General features: G+C 33.0%; 2 protein-coding genes across 5 annotated transcripts; one reads left to right on the forward strand and one right to left on the reverse strand.

Annotated features, from left to right (window-relative positions):
- On the forward strand, positions 1,342-6,167 carry LOC109336326 (cullin-3A-like). 2 transcript variants are annotated; one of them, XM_019572854.1, is made up of 3 exons: positions 1,342-1,441; positions 1,535-1,726; positions 3,912-6,167. In XM_019572854.1, the coding sequence occupies exons 2-3, from the start codon at positions 1,566-1,568 to the stop codon at positions 5,950-5,952; spliced, it is 2,202 nt and encodes a 733-aa protein (XP_019428399.1). In that variant the 5' UTR covers positions 1,342-1,441; positions 1,535-1,565; the 3' UTR covers positions 5,953-6,167. The 2 variants fall into 2 exon arrangements, with proteins under 2 accessions (XP_019428399.1, XP_019428400.1); XM_019572855.1 differs by having other exon boundaries at positions 1,360-1,425.
- On the reverse strand, positions 7,993-13,695 carry LOC109336300 (DExH-box ATP-dependent RNA helicase DExH18, mitochondrial). Of its 3 annotated transcripts, none has more exons than XM_019572818.1 (3): positions 11,040-13,695; positions 10,081-10,159; positions 7,993-8,221 (listed from the first exon to the last, which is right to left on the reverse strand). In XM_019572818.1, the coding sequence occupies exons 1-2, from the start codon at positions 13,436-13,438 to the stop codon at positions 10,105-10,107; spliced, it is 2,454 nt and encodes an 817-aa protein (XP_019428363.1). In that variant the 5' UTR covers positions 13,439-13,695; the 3' UTR covers positions 7,993-8,221; positions 10,081-10,104. The 3 variants fall into 3 exon arrangements, with proteins under 3 accessions (XP_019428363.1, XP_019428364.1, XP_019428365.1); XM_019572819.1 differs by having other exon boundaries at positions 7,993-8,218; positions 10,076-10,159; XM_019572820.1 differs by lacking the exon at positions 7,993-8,221 and adding an exon at positions 9,642-9,834.

The following is a 21,843-nucleotide window of genomic DNA, read 5'->3' on the forward strand; positions in this document are numbered from 1 at the left end:
CAATGCAATAGATTTACTCAATAGATTTTAATTAATTAGATAAAAAATCACTTTTATATGTAAAATACACATTACAAACGATAGGAAATTGGGTTGACAGACCCGGTAGTGCCTGTTAACACGCTAGAAAATAAAATTAAGTGAAGATATCAAGACTCTATTCTTGATGAACACAATTGTATATGTATCCTTTCTTTAAGATTAAACAATTACCTCAAATAAAATTAGAAAGTTATAAAATAAAATTATAAAGTTATAAAATATGAAATAAATGTTTATTAATATCAGAATATATAAAGATGAAATTAGAAGTTATAAAGATAAAATTAGAAGTTATAAAATATGAAATAAATGTTTAGTAGTATAAGTATATATAAAGATGAAAGTATAACTTATACAATAAAATTAGAAGTTATAAAATATGAAATAGGAATACCCAAAATAACTTCATGAAAGTTAGGTTATATTTTTCTTTTATTAAGTAGTATAGATATGCAACTTATAATTAATATATTTGAGGTAGTTATATAGGATTATATGGTTTTTTTTAAATTAAAAATTTGAAGGGCAAAATAGAAATATTTAAATTATGCCATAGTGATGGTTATACCATATTTTGGCTTTACATATAGTATAGATATAGATATTAATATGTAGTATAAATATAGAAGTATACATTTTTTTATTACTTTGACATTAAATAACCTATTTTATATTAAGTTTTAGTCATTAAATTATAATGATAAATTCACTATATACATATCTTATTATTCATATAATATTAATTTTTATATACTAATCACAAAATATATATAATTATAAATTAAACTTGAAAATCCACTACCTACATAAATAACTACAAATAGTGTACATGTGCAATTATTGAAAATCAGTTCTAATACTAATAAGAGTACAATATAACAATTATATTAGATTGTAATTAAATAGGTTAAAATTGATTAAGTTGTATTGTACCCGTTAAAAGGAGCTTGTGAATGAAAATTAATAATGAGTTAATCAAGTAAGAAAAAAAAAAGTATAATACTGACAACGTAAGAGATTATTATATTGTTATTGTATTACCCATCATTCATTTCTAATTATCATTGATTTTTTTAAATAAAAGTAATACAAATAAAAGAGGATGATACACTAACTATATATAAATTTGAAAATAATATAAGATTATATTGAATATTCAAAATAATTAAAAGGTAAAAAATTTAATTATACTTGATGGGAGAAAGATTCTCACCTTCCAAAAGGAATTAGTTGTATCTTATTCCAAGCATACATGCAATAAATTAATTTTCCTTTTATTGGTCACTCAGCAATTTTCATTCTCATTTCAACTCAAACCCTAACTCCTCCATTTCCATCCTCCAATTCAATCCTCAGAGTTCTGAATTCTGATTTTAGGGCTCCGTTTCTTACAATTCAGGTTCTTACATTTCCTTCTTTTTATTTGATTTCAACCTTTCTTTTGTTATCCACTCTCCCGAATTCTGATTTCTTAGGGTTTTTGATTTCGCAGGTGCACGAAGAACAATTTCCATTTTCCTAACATGAGTGCTCCGAAAAAGAGACCTTTTCAAATTGAAGCGTTCAAGCACCGCGCTGTGGTTGATCCTAAGTATGCTGAGAAAACGTGGAAGGTTCTGGAACACGCTATTCATGAAATTTATAATCACAATGCGAGTGGTCTTAGCTTTGAAGAACTTTACAGGTTGGGTTCACTCTTTAAACTCTGCATGTATATGCTTTCTTCAATTCTGGTTCTTTTTTACTTGTCAATTGTGTATCACAGCTTTAGATTTTTAATTCATATTGTATGCATAATTCAATAGTATTAGTGTGTGCCTTTGTTGTGTATGGTGCTTCTTTATGTGTTTTAGCAACATTTTTTTGTTCTTGTTTGTGTATGGAAACCGATGAAGCGCACACATACTACAGCGGTACAAGGATTGATTTTTTGAAATCCAAGATAAAGAGTCTGCCTAATGCACTAGACTCCCAACTAGTAGGGTCTGGGGGAGGGTAAATATACTTCGTCTTATCCCGTAAGCAAAGAAACTATTTCTAGGATTTAAACCAGGCAAACAACAGATATAGATGCATAATTTTTGTGAAGAAGCATCGATCATTTATAATAAATACATGACAATGATGATCACAACCTACTAATTGATACTTGTTAATTGTAGTCATAACAGGTTTGTGCCTATGCCGATATCATGATACATTAGTATTTCCCCTATATAAGAAAATGGACAGAAACACGTTTAATACAATTGAAAAGAAGTCTCAGCTCTATAAACACAATAGACTACAATTCCGAAACATCTGTACTAACTACCTAATGCTAGGGGTATTATATATAGGTGTGAGAAACACATTTTTTAAAATGATCAAATGTATGTCTTATATCTAGTTGTATCTGAAAGACTGAAACTTATCAGATACTATTTTCTATTTTTTGTTCTAAAAAAAATACAGGATACTACCTGGACACTTATCTGGAATTATCATACGTATATCAGTATCAGATATGGGTACAACACTGATACTTTCACCTTTTTGAAGTATTTGATATTTATAGGTGGAAACTGGCTGTATGAAGTTTAGAATTATGGTATTGACATGTTTATTAATGAATTATATTTCTAAACATTATGTTTGGTGATTGTGAGTTGTTTACTTCTTTGGCTGTAATAAAAAACATGAATGGAAAATTAAAGGGATTTTACAAAATAGTAGTCATTAATTATGAAGCTCTTTTTTTCTTTTAATTGTTTTCATTTGTGTACCTTGCTCTCTTTGATGCCTTGCTGAAGTTATTTGTTCAATTCAATAAAACATGTGAATCAACATGCTTTATTTTTTTGGATGAATTTTGAACTGTTTCTAGCGCACATATATGAGGAAATGCTTTTTACGAAAACCATTACTCAACAGTATGGCTTCAGTTAATCAGTTTTTCTGTTTTTCAAATTTCAATCAATCAATAAACAATAATAAAAAACAGAAAAGTAATTCTTTTGTCAGAAATCATGCCAGGTCATTGGTGAAGAGTTTAGTGGGAAGAATTTTTGTGTGACAATTAGCATTTCACTCTCTTTCTTTTAAATGTCATGTACCAGTGTATCTCACTATCTTCATATTTTGACTTATGCTGTTCTTAATCCTAGAATATGCACATGTTACAGAATTTGAATGTTCTTATTACCTAAGTTACAATAGGCTACTTGAGGTTGTTTCACTTCCCCTCTAATTTGGCTAGGATCCTGAACTAGCTAACTAACCGTCAATACAGCTGTCAACAACTTAACTAGCTAAATGTTAATACACCTGTTAACAGTATCTGGTCCAAAGCCTATCTGTGTGTTCATCCTTATTCTTCCTAACATATACTTTTTTAATTTGGGTCTGCTTGCTAACAAATTCTTATATAGCATATTTGCATAAATTATTTATTCTCATCTCTACATCTCAGTAGTATATCATATTGAAACATTCTGTGATGCTATTTGGCTGTTAGATTGTTATGCTTTTTGTCTGGCCAGTTCACTGGCTTTTGCTTACTCCTTTTCAGATGGCAAGAAAATGCAGACGGTTCTTAGTTTAGCTCATCCTGTTTAGTGACTAAAAAAACTCATGTTTCTAATATCACAATCTGTATCTACTCAAAAGATGCTGCAAATCTCCATTGAACTTGACATTTATATCTGAACAATTGTAGGAGCTTTATATAATTGCAGTTATGCATCAGGTCTATAGTTTAGTTTCTTTAAACTAACCAACTGCCTTAAGTTACTTTATAAACAAATACAACTATTATAAATCTTCCCACTATTCATCATATCTAAGGATGTATTTCCAAAATTTATGATCGTCGTGGTCTCCACATTCAGGAATGCTTATAATATGGTGCTACACAAATTCGGAGACAAACTTTACTCAGGACTTGTGATGACCATGACTTCCCATCTAAGAGAAATTTCTCAGTCAATTGAATCTGCTCAAGGAGAAATTTTCTTGGAAGAGCTCAACAGGAAGTGGGCAGATCATAACAAGGCATTGCAAATGATCCGAGACATACTGATGTACATGGATAGAACTTTCGTACCAAGCAACAATAGAACTCCTGTTCATGAGCTTGGATTGAATCTTTGGAGAGACGTTGTGATCCACTCCAGCAAAACACAGGCCAGGCTTCAAGATACGCTTCTTGAGCTTGTGTTTAGAGAAAGGAATGGTGAGGTGATAAACAGGGGCTTGATGAGAAATGTAGTAAAGATGCTAATGGATCTGGGCTTGTCTGTATACCAGGAAGACTTTGAGAAGCGTTTTCTTTTTGTTTCAGCAAATTTTTACTGTCTTGAGTCCCAAAAGTTCATCGAGTCTTGTGATTGTGGGGATTATCTAATGAAGGCTGAGAAACGTTTAAATGAAGAAATGGAGAGAGTATCTCACTACTTGGATCCTAGAAGCGAGTCCAAGATAACTCATGTTGTGGAGAAGGAGATGATTGAAAGTCATATGCACACTCTAGTTCATATGGAAATATCAGGTCTAGTTATTATGCTTCAGAATGACAAATATGAGGACTTGGGAAGAATGTATAACTTGTTTCGCCGGGTGCCTGAAGGGCTTACAATCGTTAAAGAGGTCATGACTAGTTTTATACGAGAAACTGGTAAGCAGCTAATTATGGATCCTGAAAGGTTGAAAGATCCTGTGGATTTTGTGCAGCGTCTCTTGAATTTGAAGGATAAATATGACAAGGTTATTACCCTGGCATTTAGCAATGACAAGACATTTCAGAATGCCTTGAATTCTTCTTTTGAATATTTCATCAATTTGAATGCTCGGTCACCAGAGTTCATTTCTTTGTTTGTGGATGACAAACTTCGCAGAGGGTTGAAAGGGGTTGGTGAAGAGGATGTCGAGGTTGTACTAGACAAAGTCATGATGCTTTTCCGGTACCTACAAGAGAAGGATATGTTTGAAAAGTATTACAAGCAGCACTTGGCTAAAAGGCTTCTTTCAGGGAAGACTATATCTGATGATGCAGAAAGAAGTTTGATTGTTAAGCTCAAAACAGAGTGTGGATATCAATTTACTTCTAAGTTAGAGGGTATGTTTACTGACATGAAGACTTCCCATGACACGATGCAGGGTTTCTATGCATTCCTTGGTGCTGAGTTCGGGGATAACCCTACACTAGTTGTCCAGGTACTTACAACAGGTTCGTGGCCAACTCAGTCTAGCCTTCAGTGTAATCTTCCATCCGACATCATAGGTGTATGTGATAGGTTCAAGTCGTATTATCTTGGCACCCACAATGGTAGGAGATTATCCTGGCAAACAAGCATGGGGACAGCTGATTTGAAAGCAACATTTGGTAATGGCCAGAAGCATGAGCTGAATGTATCTACATACCAGATGTGTGTACTCATGCTTTTCAACAATGCCGATCGATTGACTTGTAAGGAGATAGAGCAGGCCACATCTATACCAATTTCAGAGTTGAAGAGGTGCCTTCAATCTCTTGCCTGTGTCAAAGGAAAGAATGTTCTCCGGAAAGAGCCTATGAGTAAGGACATATCTGACGATGACACATTTTTCTTCAATGACAAATTTACAAGCAAGTTCTTCAAGGTAAAGATAGGAACTGTTGTTGCACAGAGGGAGTCTGAACCGGAAAATATAGAAACTCGGCAGAGAGTGGAAGAAGACAGAAAGCCACAGATTGAGGCAGCAATTGTGAGGATAATGAAATCTAGGAAGACTCTAGAACATAATAATGTCATTGCTGAGGTAACAAAGCAGCTGCAGCCAAGATTTTTGGCTAACCCTGTTGTTATTAAAAAGCGGATTGAATCCCTTATTGAACGTGAGTTTCTGGAGAGGGATAAAGTGGACAGAAAACTGTATCGCTATCTTGCTTGAACATGGTATGTTTTTTTTTGACTTCTCACTGTCAAAATCATTTTGGCATTGGACCTTTGTGATTCAAAATCTGTTATAAGCTGTAATGCTCATTACAAAATTGTAGCAATTAGTGCATCTCCCTTTTTTGCATATTCAACAAAAATACAAGCCTGCTAGAGTCACTTCTTTTAAGGCTGCAAAACACAATATCTTTTTAGCTTCATACATTTCACTTAATCATTTTGAATGTGTTTAGACTTGCTTTATTAGTCCAAGTATCTAGATGCTCTTCTAATTTAGTAAATGTAAATGGAAAGAAATGATAGTTTTGCAGGTTATTATATTGAACGGCTTGATTACAGATTTCATATTTAGGGGATGAAAATTTTGTTTAATACCAAAATGATTTGCAAAATATCCCAGATGAGAATAATCTATTGTGCTGCCTGCCAGCATAGTAACATATTTTATAGTAATGCTATTGCTATATAACTTGCTAATTAACTATGCTAATAATCTTGTAATATTAATATAATAATCCTATATTTTTCCTTAAAGAATTCTATATCCTCATTGATATTATCTTCAAAACAATTTTAAATATTGTAAAATACTAAATGCACTTTTTTATTTCTTATTTAATACAAAAATTTGAAGTTTTTTATCGACGAATGTTAGTATTTTTAGAGAGTAAGATTGGAATCAAGAATCTTCTTAAACATCCACTCTGAGGACTCCCTTCGAAGAGGTGTAACACAAGAGGACTTCTCAAGAAGTCACATATTCTAATATTACTCTCGTATGAGTACAAATTTCATACATTATGTTCCGGACGAATTATCTATTACATGTTTTAGATATTTTTAAACGAGTCTTGCAAAATTGAAAGGAACTAGTTTTCTACTCCTTAAATTTATCATCTTCCAAAATATAAGTATTAACTATTTTCTTAACTAATGCCCTAAGAATATTGATTAGCATTCTTCATTGGTATGGTTGGTAATAAAAGTAAAATGAAATATATAAGTATACTTGCTTTTCCCAACTGTAGTATATTTGCATTGGCTAAAATTGGGGATGAATAGGACCTAATTCTATCCATTTATTCCGTTTAGCTCATGTGTTAACAATCATGATCGAATCTAAATATTTTCAAACATCAGACTTATTTAATTTTTAGGGCCAAATAAAGAATGAATATGACCTAGTATCATTCATCATATTTGTATATATCAATTCAATTGTACACTGAGAAATGATATTTCATTGTCAAAAGCATTTTCTAATATTTCCTATCATATATATAATTTCATATGTCAAATTATATGTAACTAAGTAATAAAATATGTACTTGTATATATCATTTTATATATCAAATTACACAGTAAATAATATAGAAAAACTTTCTTTAAAAGGGCATTAATTATGTTTAATTGGAATGATGAGCCCCGTTCAAATTCAAAAGCTACGCCAATCGACTTTTGGCAAAACATTTCTGATTAAGAAAAAACAAAATACAAATAAGGTAATTTAGGGTGAATAGTTTAAGAAATGATATGAAGATTGAGTCTCATCTATTACAAATATTAACATATCACTATGCCCAAACTTCCTCATTCGTGGCAGCAAAGTGGGACGAAGAAAGTGGCACAAAGGGTGTTACAATAAAACCATACAATATTATTGAAAAAATGTAAATACTAATAATGTATTTTATATACTATCATTACATTATTCATTAGTCATATTTAATCATCATTGACTCTTCAAAACAAAGTAATTCAATTAAATAGTGAATGATATAGTGATTGTGTTTAAATTTTTCTCTTATATTAACTTATATAGAAGTGGGCTTTGATTTTCATAACCAAAAAATTAAATTGTATTTAGGATTTTAGGTTACTATATTTATCTACTTAAATGTCAACTTATACTTCAGCAAAATGTTTAATGCCTTACACTTTCAGCACACTAGCACCTAATGTTAAATAACCACATCACTAGCTGCTTGATGTTGATTATTTATCTGAATAAATAAATAAATAAAACCAAATGTTCAACACGGAAAATAGAATACTTGTTGTAGCAACCACAGCAATGCCCAAATTTGGTTTATGATACAAAAACATGATGTACAATGCCTTGGCTTTTGTTGGTTCTTTTCTCTATGGATGCACTCTCCATTCCCAACATGCATTCCTAACATGGTCTAATTGAGCTTTTGGTATTGTATTTAGGTAAATTCCTGCTACAATTTGTTATACTGCAGTTATTGCTGGATTATTACCTGCAGACCAAAGATGAAAACCCCAAAAGTTAAGGCCTAGGTAGAGGAAGCAAGAATTTACAGGTGATAAATCAGAATCAGAATAGGAACAATTCATACGATAAAGTGAAAAATCTCATGAAACTAAGTCATAATCCTACTATGTAAGGTCAGCTAGATAAGTCGAACAACACGCAATAATGTTCTATCTAATAATAACAACCAAGCCTTTATTTCATGAAAATGAGCTATTTTTTAAAAGAAGGTGAAGCATCGGACGTACCAAACACGAGAAAAAGTAAAAACTCAGGAACAATCAAAGGCACTAGATAAGATTGATTACATATTGATCAATGGGCGCCACCATGTTCTATCACAATTGAAACTTCATAGGACACATGTATTTAATCTGGTTTTTCTATCAAACTCAATAATAGGGTTGCATGCAGAATCTTCCTAAGACAACTATGTTCTTCTATAAAAAGTGAAACTATACATGTATTTATTTATATCCAGGTTTTCTATGAAACTCAACAATACAGTTGACTGCAGAATCTTCCTGCTAAGACAACCATTCACACACCAGCAAGGAAATAAAAAGAAAAGCTTCCATTCACAAGCTATCAGGAAGCCTATACCTTGTAAATACAAAATTATCTTCTTAGAAAACAAGCTGAGGCAACAAAAAGTTATATAGTGTACATGACCTTCATTATATACAAAGACTAAAATCATCACATTTGTTAAAGATCAATTAATTATCATATTGTTCAAGAACAGAGCTATTAGCATTGGCTGGTTAAATAACCTACAATTTCAGAAGAGGATCTAAAAGAACCTTCTAAGGACCTACATAATATTCAAATCATAAGGCTGGTGGAGTGGTGAGTTCATCACTTCATCTTCAAATTGATTAATAAGTGATAACGATAGCTCTCACCATTCAACAGATAATAAATAATGAACCCCACAAATAATATATTGGTATGGTTCAATATCACTCTACATTATATGGATCAAAACCAACTTTCCATGTCCTAATCACTCCTACCATTACCCAAAATATCCTTCCGTTGGTTCCCCCGACTTTGTCTCATTTCAAATCTTCACATATCACACAACAAGGAGACAGCTTAATCTAAGACTCACATTTAATAAGAAATTTTGAATTACAGTGCTACCACAAAAGAAGAAGAAAATTATCTGCTAACTAGGAACTGCAGCATATACAAACAAGTCAAAACTGGTAGAATTACTATCCTGATAATATTATCAGCACCACACTAATCAAAATAATCTATCATGCCATGAATTTTATCACAATAACAACTATCATTGGCCATAAATGCGATCCCTTATTCCTTTCCTCTTAATGGGGATCTTAGTTAAATAATACATCCTACCACTTCCTCTGAATTTTATCACAATAACAACTATCATTGGCCATAAATGCGATCCCTTATTCCTTTCCTCTTAATGGAACTCTTAGTTAAATAATACATCCTACCACTTCCCAAAACCAGTACGCAGGTAGTGAACACAAATTCAGAGAAGCAAGCCCAGACCCCAAATGTTGAAACTTGAAAGGAGGAATCACGACAATAAGGAACAGTTTAGCCGTAGATTTGAAAAGACTGCAAATATCAAGATGTCAAAGATGGGTAAACATCAGTCTTAACTTCTCTTGAATCAGCAAATAATTCAAATAGCCCTATCAACACTATCAGGGTATCAAATTGGAATTATTTTTTTGCTAGCCTAAAGAGCTTATACAAAAGCAAAGCCTTAGTCCCACTAGGTAATACTTCATCCCCTAAAGACGCAAGACGGCAAGAGAGGATTACAGCTTAGAAATAGAAGAATATATTTATCACAATTACCTCCAGAGTCAATAAGTCATCATATTAAGAAGCTACTTTCTTTGAATGACTGTGTTGTTGGGAATCATCATCGCGTTTCCTGATTAACAGAAAAACAATTCATTGTCAGGAGCAAAAGAAATAGGCAGGAGACCCCATTTCAACTAATATAATGGGAGAAACAGAAGAGCTCAAAAAGGAAAAGTAGACTATGTCAACAATTATAAATCTCAAAAAATATAATTAAAGCAAGTAGAGGTCCAAGGAGGAAACAAAGAGCTAGTTGATTTTATTTATTTTATATATGAAGTGACTTGTATATTATTACTTTCCCTTAATTTTATAGGTTATAAAACAAACAGTTCCAAAATCCAGTGCACTTGTCAATATAATTTGTTCCATCAATCTCAGCCATGTTCAGTTTTACAAAAAGCCCTTCAAACGTCATATCAATTTTGATGCAACCCTGAGTTTTAAAACCATAGTTGTCAAAAATATATGAAGGAAATTCTTTCTCTAAAAGTTCACAGGTGATAGAAATTAGCCAGGGGTATGATAGATTAACTTCTACTCATACAATGCCTTGCAAAAGCTTTCATGTTCACCTTGACATTTTGAAATCAGACACAGACCACAGGTTCTAACCAGGATGCATTGTCAACTACTTATCATAAACATGTTCAAATGACAAATAATGGAGAGACCATTGCTCTTAACAAAGATGCAAAATTGTCTAACAAAGTAATTATTCTTTTCAAATCAGAAACCTCATACTGTCCCGTGTAATTATTTCTTATCCATAGGCCATTCTGACTTCCTATTTTAGAATTATAAGTGTATAAAAGAACATTACACCATAACCAGCCAGGGGTTTTTCACTTAAATAAAGGAGGTATACATTTAGAAAATAGAAAGAAAAAAAAACTGAACTTTGCTTGAAATAAAGAAGAGATGTTGGCAATTAATACATACTGACTTACTTGTTTAATTTAAAAAGCGATTGTGGCCTTGAATAACCGATTTCCTTTTTGACAGTTATTAATTCTGGTTGTCCTTCACTTTTTTCAGTTTTTGGTTTCCCTTTATTCCTAGATTCTGGCTTCCAATTAGCTTTGATAAGAGATTGAGCCAGTAAATCAGCAATGTCTGAAGCCATTACTTCAGCTCTCTGAACGTATGGAAAAGTCTCCTTGTCGAAATGGTTTGATAACCACATATACATAGATAAAACCTGATGCCTAGTCTCAAGATCCAAGAGTTCTTGATCATTCTGAGCAGAACCTCTTGGCATGCCCATAGCTATATTGACAGGGAGCTTATGACTGAACGTTTCAGCAAATCTATGTAAGTGGTACATAGCTTTAGGGTCTCTAACATTAACAGGGGCAAAACAAAAGTTAAAACGATCTTCAAGAGATAATCCCTGGATCCTCTCCAACATATTAGCAATTTTCTTGATATGATCATGTCGACACAAGAAGTATGATCCATCCAAACGGCAATTTTCACCAAATTTTTCCAGTAGCTGGCTGAATGTCATATTAGGAAGTTGCCCAGCAAACAATTCAACCTGCTCAAAAAAAGGAAAAAGGCCTACCTTCTTAACATCATCAAAAGGTTGCTTCAAACACTCAATCAAGTAATCCAAATCATCTAAATGCAAGGTAGTAGTGAGTCCATCAGGATAAATGCATCCCCTCCGACCAGCTCTTCCTGCAATTTGCTTAACCTGTGAAGCAGGAACAGGAACAGTTTTGTCGCCATTGTATTTCGAAAGGGTGTTAAAAATCACCCTTCTAATGTTAAGGTTCAGGCCCATTCCCACTGCATCACTAGCTACTAGAACGTCATATTCATTACTTTGATCATTGAACAATGTAGCTTGCTGTCTACGAGTCTCCGGTGGTAATGCGCCATATATCACACAACACCGGTGTTTAGTCTGTTTCTCAATGGCCAACTTAACTTCGAATATCTCTCTCCTTGAAAATGCAACTACACAATCACCAGACCGAATATTCTGAAGATTGCCAAGCAGGGTCTTTGCTTCAACCACCAATGGTTTGAACCTCTCATAATGTTGCTCATACAATTCATCTCCCGTCTCTTGACAGATTTTTCGAACAATATCCAAAACGCTAGGATCACCACACACATGTATCTCGTCAGCCATCAAACCAAGGAGTGCCCTTGTCCACGCATACCCTCTAAATGGATCAGACATCATTTGAATTTCATCAATAATGGCCACATCATACAACTCCTCCGTCGAAACCATCTCCACAGTACATGCAACATGGTTAGAAAATGGGACACGCTTCTTTTCCTGCCCGGTTAATAGACTGCAATAAACACCATTTGCATTAACCTTGTCAAAAACCTCCATAGCCAACAACCTTAGTGGACTACAATAAATTCCCTTCTTTGCCTCCATAAATCGTTGCAGAGCATTATAAGTTTTACCACTATTGGTCGGCCCACAATGATAAATTATCTTCCGTTTCATAGCCCGAGCAAACGGAAACCATGTATGAGGCTTCGTGAGGTCTGCCGACTCAACCATACTGCGGAACCTCTTCATCTCATCAGGAAAATTCTCCAAACAGAACTCAACAAATATAGGAAACAAAAACCTCACCGCATCATCACCCGCCCTAAGTGACACCAAGTACTTCGCAACATCAGCAGAGCACTTCTTCCTGAAAAAGTTTTGGAACTTCTGCGCCGCAGTAGGGAAAAATGACAAACCAATGTAAATAGCAAGAGCCTGGTTGGATGCCCAACCTGATTTGGCAAAGAAATCAAACACTTCTAACAACACGTCATTTTCTGATCTTTGTAGTTTCGTACCTTTCTCAGCATTACAAAGCTCGCGGTACAATTCAACTGGATCACGTGATGCTACATGCATATATTGCACACACTCCTCACTCTTATCCTCTAATTCCTCAACACTACAACTACTTACTACAGAATCAACAATCTTAGTTACACATTCATCACTACCCTCATTCTCAGCAACCCCTTTTTCAGATGAATAAAAAACATCATCATTAACCTCATTTCCAAGCTCAAAACCAGCATTCTTACCGAAATCCGCGTCATAATCATAATCCGTTCCAATGCTGCCAATGCCACTCTTTTCTTCGCCATCACCAGAAGCCGAAAACAACCGCGGGGAAATGATTCTACCAACGTAAAGATTCAAACTTTGGGGGAAAGTAGGGTAGAAAGTGGACCGGGTCAAAAGGGGTCTAACAGGGTCATGAAAAGTGTGGAATTGTGAAGATGAAGTGTTGGGGTTGTTAAAGAGAAGAGCTTTGAATGTGGAAAGGGTTCTCTTGCGGGTATAGAGGTGGAAAAGAGAGCCTCTGGCCATTGAAATTGAGGAAGTGAGGGAGAATCAATTGAGATAATGAAAAGGGGGAAGAACAATGGAGAAATTGAAATTAGGGTTTTGAAAGAGAAATTGGAGAGAAATAATTAAAGGTGTGAAAGGGTGGAAAGTGAAAGAGAGAAGGAGAATGAATGGAGGGAAAAGTGTGCGGTTAAGGTTAAAGCCCTAGCAACGGTGGAAGGTGAGTGAGTGATTTGTTGTTGCCGCCATAGCTTTTATTTTTAATGGTTCCACTAAAAAAGGTTTCACTCATGCTCCTCATAAAACAACAATTGGATTCTCTTTAAAATGCCATGCCTAAGTTTGAATTAATCTTTTGAAAGAGATGATATTTTTTTAGTAAGCTTTGCTCCCATCAAATATGAATTAGACATTTGAATTTATAGGAAATGAACTAATCCCTATTAGTATATGTGGTTGCCCCTTTGAAAAGTGTCACCTATAAGAATTAAATATTTGATATTTTAATATTGATCAAGATCTTACATCATTAGACCATGTACTAATGTAATTAATATTATATGAGTCAGAATATTAGTATGATGGTTCAATCAACCAATTAAGGTTGAACAAAATATAATCAAGATTTTTTTATTTGTGCATTATTTGATAGAGTGAAAAGTGTTAGGATTGATTATAGGTCAAGTAAAGTATGTTCCTTACTAGATCCTAAATATTGATTTATTTATTTTTTGAACTGAAACATGACTTTATATATAAAGATTAACCCAATCTTCAATATCGTTCAGACTAGCTTTTAAACCCAAACTCAACCATAGATTTGATTAAATATAATATATTCCATTTTTAGATAGTCTTCTCAATATAGACTATTATGAAAATGTAAGTTCACATATAAATTATATATATATATATATATATATATATATATATATAGATGTTTTGTTAATCATTTACATATATATTGATAAAAAGATTAGAAAATCAATAATATATGAAATGATATACACATAGTGATAATAAATCAGTTGTACGATAGTGTCCTAAACAACTAGCAAAAATAATGATAAAAATATGAAATTATATTAATAGGAAATTTGTTGTAAAAAATGTACTATCACTTTGGGATAATTAGATATCATTACTTTATGTAAAAATGAATAAACATAAGTCATGGGTGACCATGAGTAAAGTTGGGTCATACTTGTCTCATACCCGACTCTAAATATTAATTGAGATTACATTTTGAACCTAGACCTGATGTGAATAATATCTTTGCTCCTGACATTGACACGGTTTTGATGAAGACGCTAACATCACCAAAAAGAAGAAAATGAAGACAAAGAAGACAAAGCTTCGAGACAAATTACTCTAAGTCTAAATAGATACTTTTATCCTATACTCTCGAATATACAATATAGTAATGCTCAAACTATTTTTTAAGAAAATTGAAACACTTCAAGTATAAATAAAACAATTTTCAAAGATAGTATGTTGTACTGTATCTAAGTAACACGTTACATAAGTGAGAAAATCAGTTACCCACCACAAAATTTGTAGGGTAATCGATTACATAAATGATGTAATCGATTACTCTAATTAAATTTTAATTACCCAGATGGCATGTTTGAGTAATCGATTACTCAAGGCTGTAATCGATTACTGAGAGTTGTTGCACGAGTTTTCAGATTTCAAAATGAATGATTTTCATCCCAAACGAAATGGTTTCATTCCAATCTATTCTTACCCCTTCAAAGAGATGTTATGACTGGTTGGAAAGCCTATTTAAATGCATTGAAAATCAAAATTAAATATATAACTCTTACACAAACTTTCAAACATAATTTTGAAAATCATTGAAATATTTTCTGCACATTTTGCAACTTGTTCTTAAACTTTCAAAGTGAATTTTCTGAAGTTCCTTGAAGTAAAGTGTTTCAATGTTTTACAAACCTATAAGAGCATTATTACTTAGTATACAAAGAGTTATCAGATTGCAAGTGATATTACATTCCAAAACTTGTAAAGACAATCCTGCCATTGTTGTAAATTCTTCATTGACATTTCAGAAATCTTTCTTTCACAAGGGTGTGATAAGAAAATGGATAAAGTCACTTGAAAATGTGTTTTTTTAAGAAGTGACATAAGTATTAGTGAGTGTGTAAGGTACATAGAGGTCTCAGGGTGAGATATTGTAAGTAGAAGTCATAATAATATTTAGTGAAGAAATCTCTTGTGCTCCAAGAGTACTGGACGTAGCCTTCGGTGGACAAGAAAGTAAACAATTATAAAATATCGGTGTACTCTCTTCTCCTTTATCTCTTAATTTTTTACTTGTTTATTTTTTGCATAATTTCTCCACTGCACTTAATTCTTGATTTTGCAGAAAAAGTGACCATAATTTTAAGTCAACTAATTCACCCCCTCTTAGTTGCAATCTTAGTTTTACAGTTGGTATTAGAGCTATTTTTGAGTAAGTTATTCTCAAATTTGATCCTATATCGAAGATGGCCTCAAGATCATTCCTAGGAAAATGTTCCAACATCAACTGCCCTCCAAGCTTTGTTATAGAATGCTATGACTTTTGGAAAATCAGAATGAGAATCTTCATAGAATCTCAAGACTTGGACATATGAAATGCAATTGAATAAGGACCATATGAACCCTTCACTATAGTCAACAATGTAAGGGAAGTATAGCCCAAATCTTTATGGAATGATGCAGATAAAAAGAAGGTGCAATATGATATCAAAGCAAAGAACATCGCCATGTCAACACTTGGCATTGACGAGTTCTTTAGAGTATCAAACTGAAATCTGCCAAAGAAATATGGGATACTCTAGAGACTACACATGAAGGAACTGAGGAGGTAAAAAGGTCGAGAATTAACACTCTTTCCCAAGAATACGAAATGTTTCGTATGAAACCTGGAGATAAAATTCTGGATCTTCAGAAGAGATTTACTCACCTCACAAATCACCTTATTGCAGTTGGTAAAGTACTATCAAATAGTGACTTGAACTTGAAGGTTCTAAGATCACTCACTAGAACGTGGCAACCAAAGGTAACAACCATTTCTGAAAAGAAAATTTTATCAAAAATATCATTGGCTGCATTGTTTGGTAAATTGCATGAACATGAATTAGAACTCAACCAACTTGACCAACATGAAGAGCAAGAGAAGAAATAGAAGAATATCTCTCTATAGCGAAAATAGACAAATATGAATCATTAGAAGATGAATCTGAGAAGGAAGAGATGGAATACATGAGTCTTCTTGTAAAGAAGTTCAGCAAGTTCCTTAAAAGGAACAAGGATGGTAAAACTAAACGAATGAGGAAATTCACCAAGAACAATGGTGCCTCCACTTCAAATCAAAACTTCACATGCTTTGAATGTGGCAAGCCTGATCATATAAAGATGGACTGTCCAAACCTAAAAAAGAAATCTTTGAAAGGGAAGAATGAAATGAGGACTGGATGGAGAACCTATATTGCTTGGGAAGACAATGATACTAGTTCCGCCTCTAAACAAGAAAATGAAGAACAAGAACATCTTTCCTTAATGGCATCTTATCATTCTGATGATGAAGAGGTAAACGACACTAAACTATATTCTTCTGAATAACAAACTGCATTTAATGACTTGCATGATGAGTATGTCAAACTCACAAATGTTTCTAAAAGAAAAAACTGAGTTAGATATATTTAGAAACAAACCTTCATCATCTTCATGTCAAAACTGCATTGTTGTTGAAAATAAAGTTTCAACATTAAGTATTGAACTTAATAAGCTGAATAAGAGTAGTAAAAGTGTGGAAAAGATCATTAATGATCGAAGACACTCAACAGACCGAAGAGGTCTTGGCTATTCAAAAAGCCATATTTTTAAGAAACAAATTGTCTCAACAAAGATAAATTTTCATAAACAACATATCCATACATTTTAACATAATAATAAATCTAAGATACATAACCATCAACCCACTATAACCATCAACCCACATGTACATATTGTAAAAACCATGGGCATACATCAAATAGTTGCATAATTAGAAAATACGGTGCACCCCTAAGTCATTATAAATGCGTTGAGAAAGGTACTAACCATGTAGGACCCAAAGAATATTGGGTACCTAATAAAACTTAACATGTTTTGCAGGATAATTTGAGAGTCGCCTGCAACTTATGGTACTTAGACAACAGTTGCTCAAAGCACATGGCGGGCGATAGAAATAAGTTCTCCATCCTTACTCCAAGGGACAAAGGTTAAGTCACATATGGTGATAACAACAAAGGAAAAATACTTGGAGTTGTTAGAATTGGCAAGCCATCCTCAACAACTATAGAAGGTGTATTGTATGTTGAAGGACTCAAGCAGACATATGTATATATATATATATATATGATCGATATAGACTCCTCTTTACCAATAACTTGTTTAGTTGCTAATGATAATCATGATGCATGGCTTTAGCATAGGAGAATTGCTCATATTCATATGGACCATTTGAATAAACTCATAAAGAAAGATTTAGTTGTTGGTTTACCCAAAATGAAGTTTGTTAAAGACAAACTATGTAGTGCTTGTCAAATGGGTAAATAAACAAAGACTTCTTTTAAACCTAAGCACATGGTTTCTCCTGATAGACCATTGCAGTTACTAAACATAGACTTATTTGGCCCCTCAAGGACAAAAGTTATGGTGATAACTACTATGCTCTTGTTATAGTAGACAATTTTTCGAGATATACTTGGACTATATTCTTAGTTCATAAGAATGAGGCAATCAAAGCCTCTAGAATTTATGCTAAAAGAGTTCAAAATAAAAAATGGCTAAAAATCGCTGCTATAAGAAGTGATCATGAGGGAGAATTTCAAAACTCTTCGTTTGAAGAATTATGTGATGATCTTGACATCGATCACAATTTTTCTGCTCCTAGAATGCCACAACAAAGTGGTGTTGTAGAGAGAAAGAATCGGTCTTTAGAAGAACTGACTCGTACAATGTTGAATGAGACTAACCTCCAAAAATATTTCTGGGCTGATGAACTAAGTACTGCATGTTATGTTTCAAACCGAGTTCTTATAAGACCAATTCTTAAGAAAGCCCCCTATGAACTCTTTAAAGGTAGAAAACCAAACATTTCTCATTTGCATGTATTTGGTTGTAAATGCTTTGTTTTAAATAATGGTAAAGATAACTTAGGCAAGTTTGATGCAAAAGCTGATGAATGTATCTTCCTAGGTTACTCTCTTACGAGTAAAGCTTATAGAATTTTTAATAAAATAACTCTAGCCAAGGAAGAATCCGTTCATGTATCTTTTGATGAAACTAATCCTGTAATAAAGGATGTGTTAACTCTTGATGAAGAGGACTTATCAAGTTCCCCTTCTAATAAAAAGTCTATTATTGATTCTACAACTAAATCTTAGCATTTGAAAATGGATGATAATCTATCCTATCAGGAAGAGTATATTCACTCTGATTTACCAAAAGAATGGAGAACTCATCGAGATCATCTTATTGATAACATCATCGGTGATACTAGCAAGGGTATTACTACCCGCTTAATGCTAGAAGATGCATGTCTTAACATGACATTCGTCTCTCAAATAGAACCCTTCAATATTGATGATGCAATTGAGGATGAACATTGCATTCTTGCAATTTAAGAAGAATTAAACCAATTTGAGAGAAATGTCAGGGAACTTGTTCCTAGACCTAAAAATAGGCATGTCATAGGAACTCGTTGGGTATTTCGTAATAAATATGATGAAAATAGTATTATTGTTAGAAATAAAGCTAGACTGGTAGCCCAAGAATACAATTAGGAAGAATGTATAGACTTTGATGAAACCTTCGCTCCGGTTGCTAGACTTGAAGCTATTAGGCTATTACTTGCATATGTTTGTTCTTTAAACTTTCAGTTATATCAAATGAACGTAAAGAGTGATTTTCTCAATGGATATATTCAAGAAGAAGTGTTTGTAGAACAACCTCCTTATTTTGAAGATTACAAACATCCTTCTCATGTTTTCAAATTAAAGAAAACTCTCAATGGCTTGAAGCAAGCTCCACGTGTATGGTGTGATCGTCTAAAAGTTTTCTACTTGAAAAAGGATTTACCAAAGGAAAGGTCAACACTACACTCTTTATAGAGAAAATGAATCATCATACTCTTCTTGTTCAAATTTATGTAAATGATATTTTTTTTGTTCTACTAATGAGGTTTTGTGTAGTGATTTTGGAAAAATGATGCAAGGAGAGTTTGAAATGTTCATGATGGGGAAGTTGACTTCCTTGGATTACAAATCAAACAACTTGATAATGAAATTTTTGTAAGTCAATCCAAGTATTGTAGAGATTTGCTGAAAAGGTTTAATATGGATGATTGGAAGCCAATAACTACTCCTATGAGACCTGATACTTACATTGATACAGATTGAGCTAGAAAATATATTGAAATATCAAAGTGTCGAGGTATGATTGGATCTCTTTTATATTTAACTGTCATTAGACCTAATACCATGTTTAGTGTATATCTGTGTGCACACTATCAATCTAAACCAAAAGAATCACACTTAGTTGTTGTTAAAAGAATCATGAAATATCTTAAAGGTACAACTGGAGTTAGATTGTGGTATCCAAAAGGAAGTATATGTGATTTGGTTAGTTATTCATATTCAGATTTTGCTAGATGCAAAACTGAGAGAAAAAGTACAAGTGGTACTTGTCATATTTTAGGAAATGATTTAGTCTCTTGGTCTTGCAAGAAACAAACATGTATTGTCCTAAGCACTGCTGAAGCTGAATATATAGCAGCATGTAGTTGTTGTGCTCAAGTGTTATGGCTTAAGCAACAATTACGAGATTATGGCTTAGACTTAGGATGCACTCCTCTAAAATGTGACAATACTAGTGCTATAAATCTCACAAAGAATCCAATTATGCATTCTAGAACCAAATACATATATATAAGGCATCACTTTCTTAGGGACCATGTCCAAAAGAAAGATGTGACTGTAGAATTCATTGATACTCATAACCAACTAACAGATATTTTCACTAAACCCTTGGCTAAAGAACCTTTTTATAAAATTAGACGTGAATTATGCATTCTTGATGAACTTTACCTATCTTAACATGATTATATGATTATATGTGTGCTTCATTATGTTTATCTCATGCCTACTTGTACTTAAATGTGTTCACTTATGTTTAAAACTTTTAAATTTTGGGTCAAAAATCATTTTCATAGCATCAATATGCCTAAAATTAATTTTTTATGGGGTCAGTAATCGATTACATTGGAGAGTAACCGATTACAGGGTTGAACATGGAGTTTCAGTAACCGATTACTCAAGTGAGTAATTGATTACTCAAAGCTATTGTTTTAAATTTTTAAAATTTTAAAACTGAATAACATATTACTCAAAGTGAGTAACCGATTACTCTGTGCATGTATATATATGATTTTCTGCATTTTTTCAAACTCATCTTCTTCCTCCTTCTCTCTCACTCATGTAAACCTCTCCAAATCTCTAAAAACTTCATTTTTCATCCATTTTGAGTGATTTTTGTGTCCATTCAAACCACATTTTCAATTCTAAACATTTCTATACCATCATTTGCATGATTAGTGGACCAAATAAAAAAACCCCAAATCTCCCAAACCCAAAAACTTAAAACCTTCAAAAACCCAATCCATGACATCTTCTTCAAGAACAAAGAAGCAACACACTAACATGACGCAAAAGAAGCAAGGGAATTAATCCTTGGAGTCTAACCCTCTGGATTTAGAAAGACTTCTCGCAAACGATGAACAACACAAAGTCTTCGAAGAACACTTCCATGGACGAACCATATTTACTCCAAAATACGGTAATGTCGGGAACTTTGAGTTTGAATATTTTCTTTTCCCTTATCTTTTACGAAAAAGAAACCTTTTTCGATTTTTGATGTGAATCAAATGATATATATCCTAAACTTGTTAGAGTATTTTACTGCAATTTGAACTTCCGGAAAAACTGTCTTAATTCCTATGTGAAAGGAAAATACATTGTTTTAGATTTGAAAACTTTTAGTTTATTATGTTGTAACATACCCACTCAAGGTAGCAAAACGAGTTTCAACCTTGTTTGTGAATGAGATAACTACGATCGAAATGGTTTTTACTATTCTCTGTGTAGAATTTCAAAAGCGGAAATAGAAATGCGTAAGCAACAGGGCTTTGGTGAGACTATTAAGAATAGAGATATCCTATCTGTTGGACATCTTAAACTTAAGGACGTTTGCTTCATTACTTTCTGAGCTATGTCATTTTGCCTAAATTTTCAAACCATTCTCAAATAAGTGAAATAGAACTTCAATTGATATATGCTATGAAGTATAACATCAAAATCAATTGGGCTCGGATGATTATG

The sequence above is a fragment of the Lupinus angustifolius genome, chromosome LG20 (assembly GCF_001865875.1).
Source record: "Lupinus angustifolius cultivar Tanjil chromosome LG20, LupAngTanjil_v1.0, whole genome shotgun sequence".
Classification (NCBI taxonomy): domain Eukaryota; kingdom Viridiplantae; phylum Streptophyta; class Magnoliopsida; order Fabales; family Fabaceae; genus Lupinus; species Lupinus angustifolius.

What these genes read in the sequence shown, in the direction of transcription:
- LOC109336326 (XM_019572854.1), top strand. Translation starts at nt 1,566, where the DNA reads ATGAGTGCTCCGAAAAAGAGACCTTTTCAAATTGAAGCGTTCAAGCAC. An exon ending in AGCTTTGAAGAACTTTACAG is followed by an intron (nt 1,727 to 3,911) that starts GTTGGGTTCACT and finishes CTCCACATTCAG; the next exon opens with GAATGCTTATAATATGGTGC.
- LOC109336300 (XM_019572818.1), bottom strand. Translation starts at nt 13,438, where the DNA reads ATGGCCAGAGGCTCTCTTTTCCACCTCTATACCCGCAAGAGAACCCTT. An exon ending in TCGCTTTTTAAATTAAACAA is followed by an intron (nt 10,160 to 11,039) that starts GTAAGTCAGTAT and finishes TCTGTTAATCAG; the next exon opens with GAAACGCGATGATGATTCCC.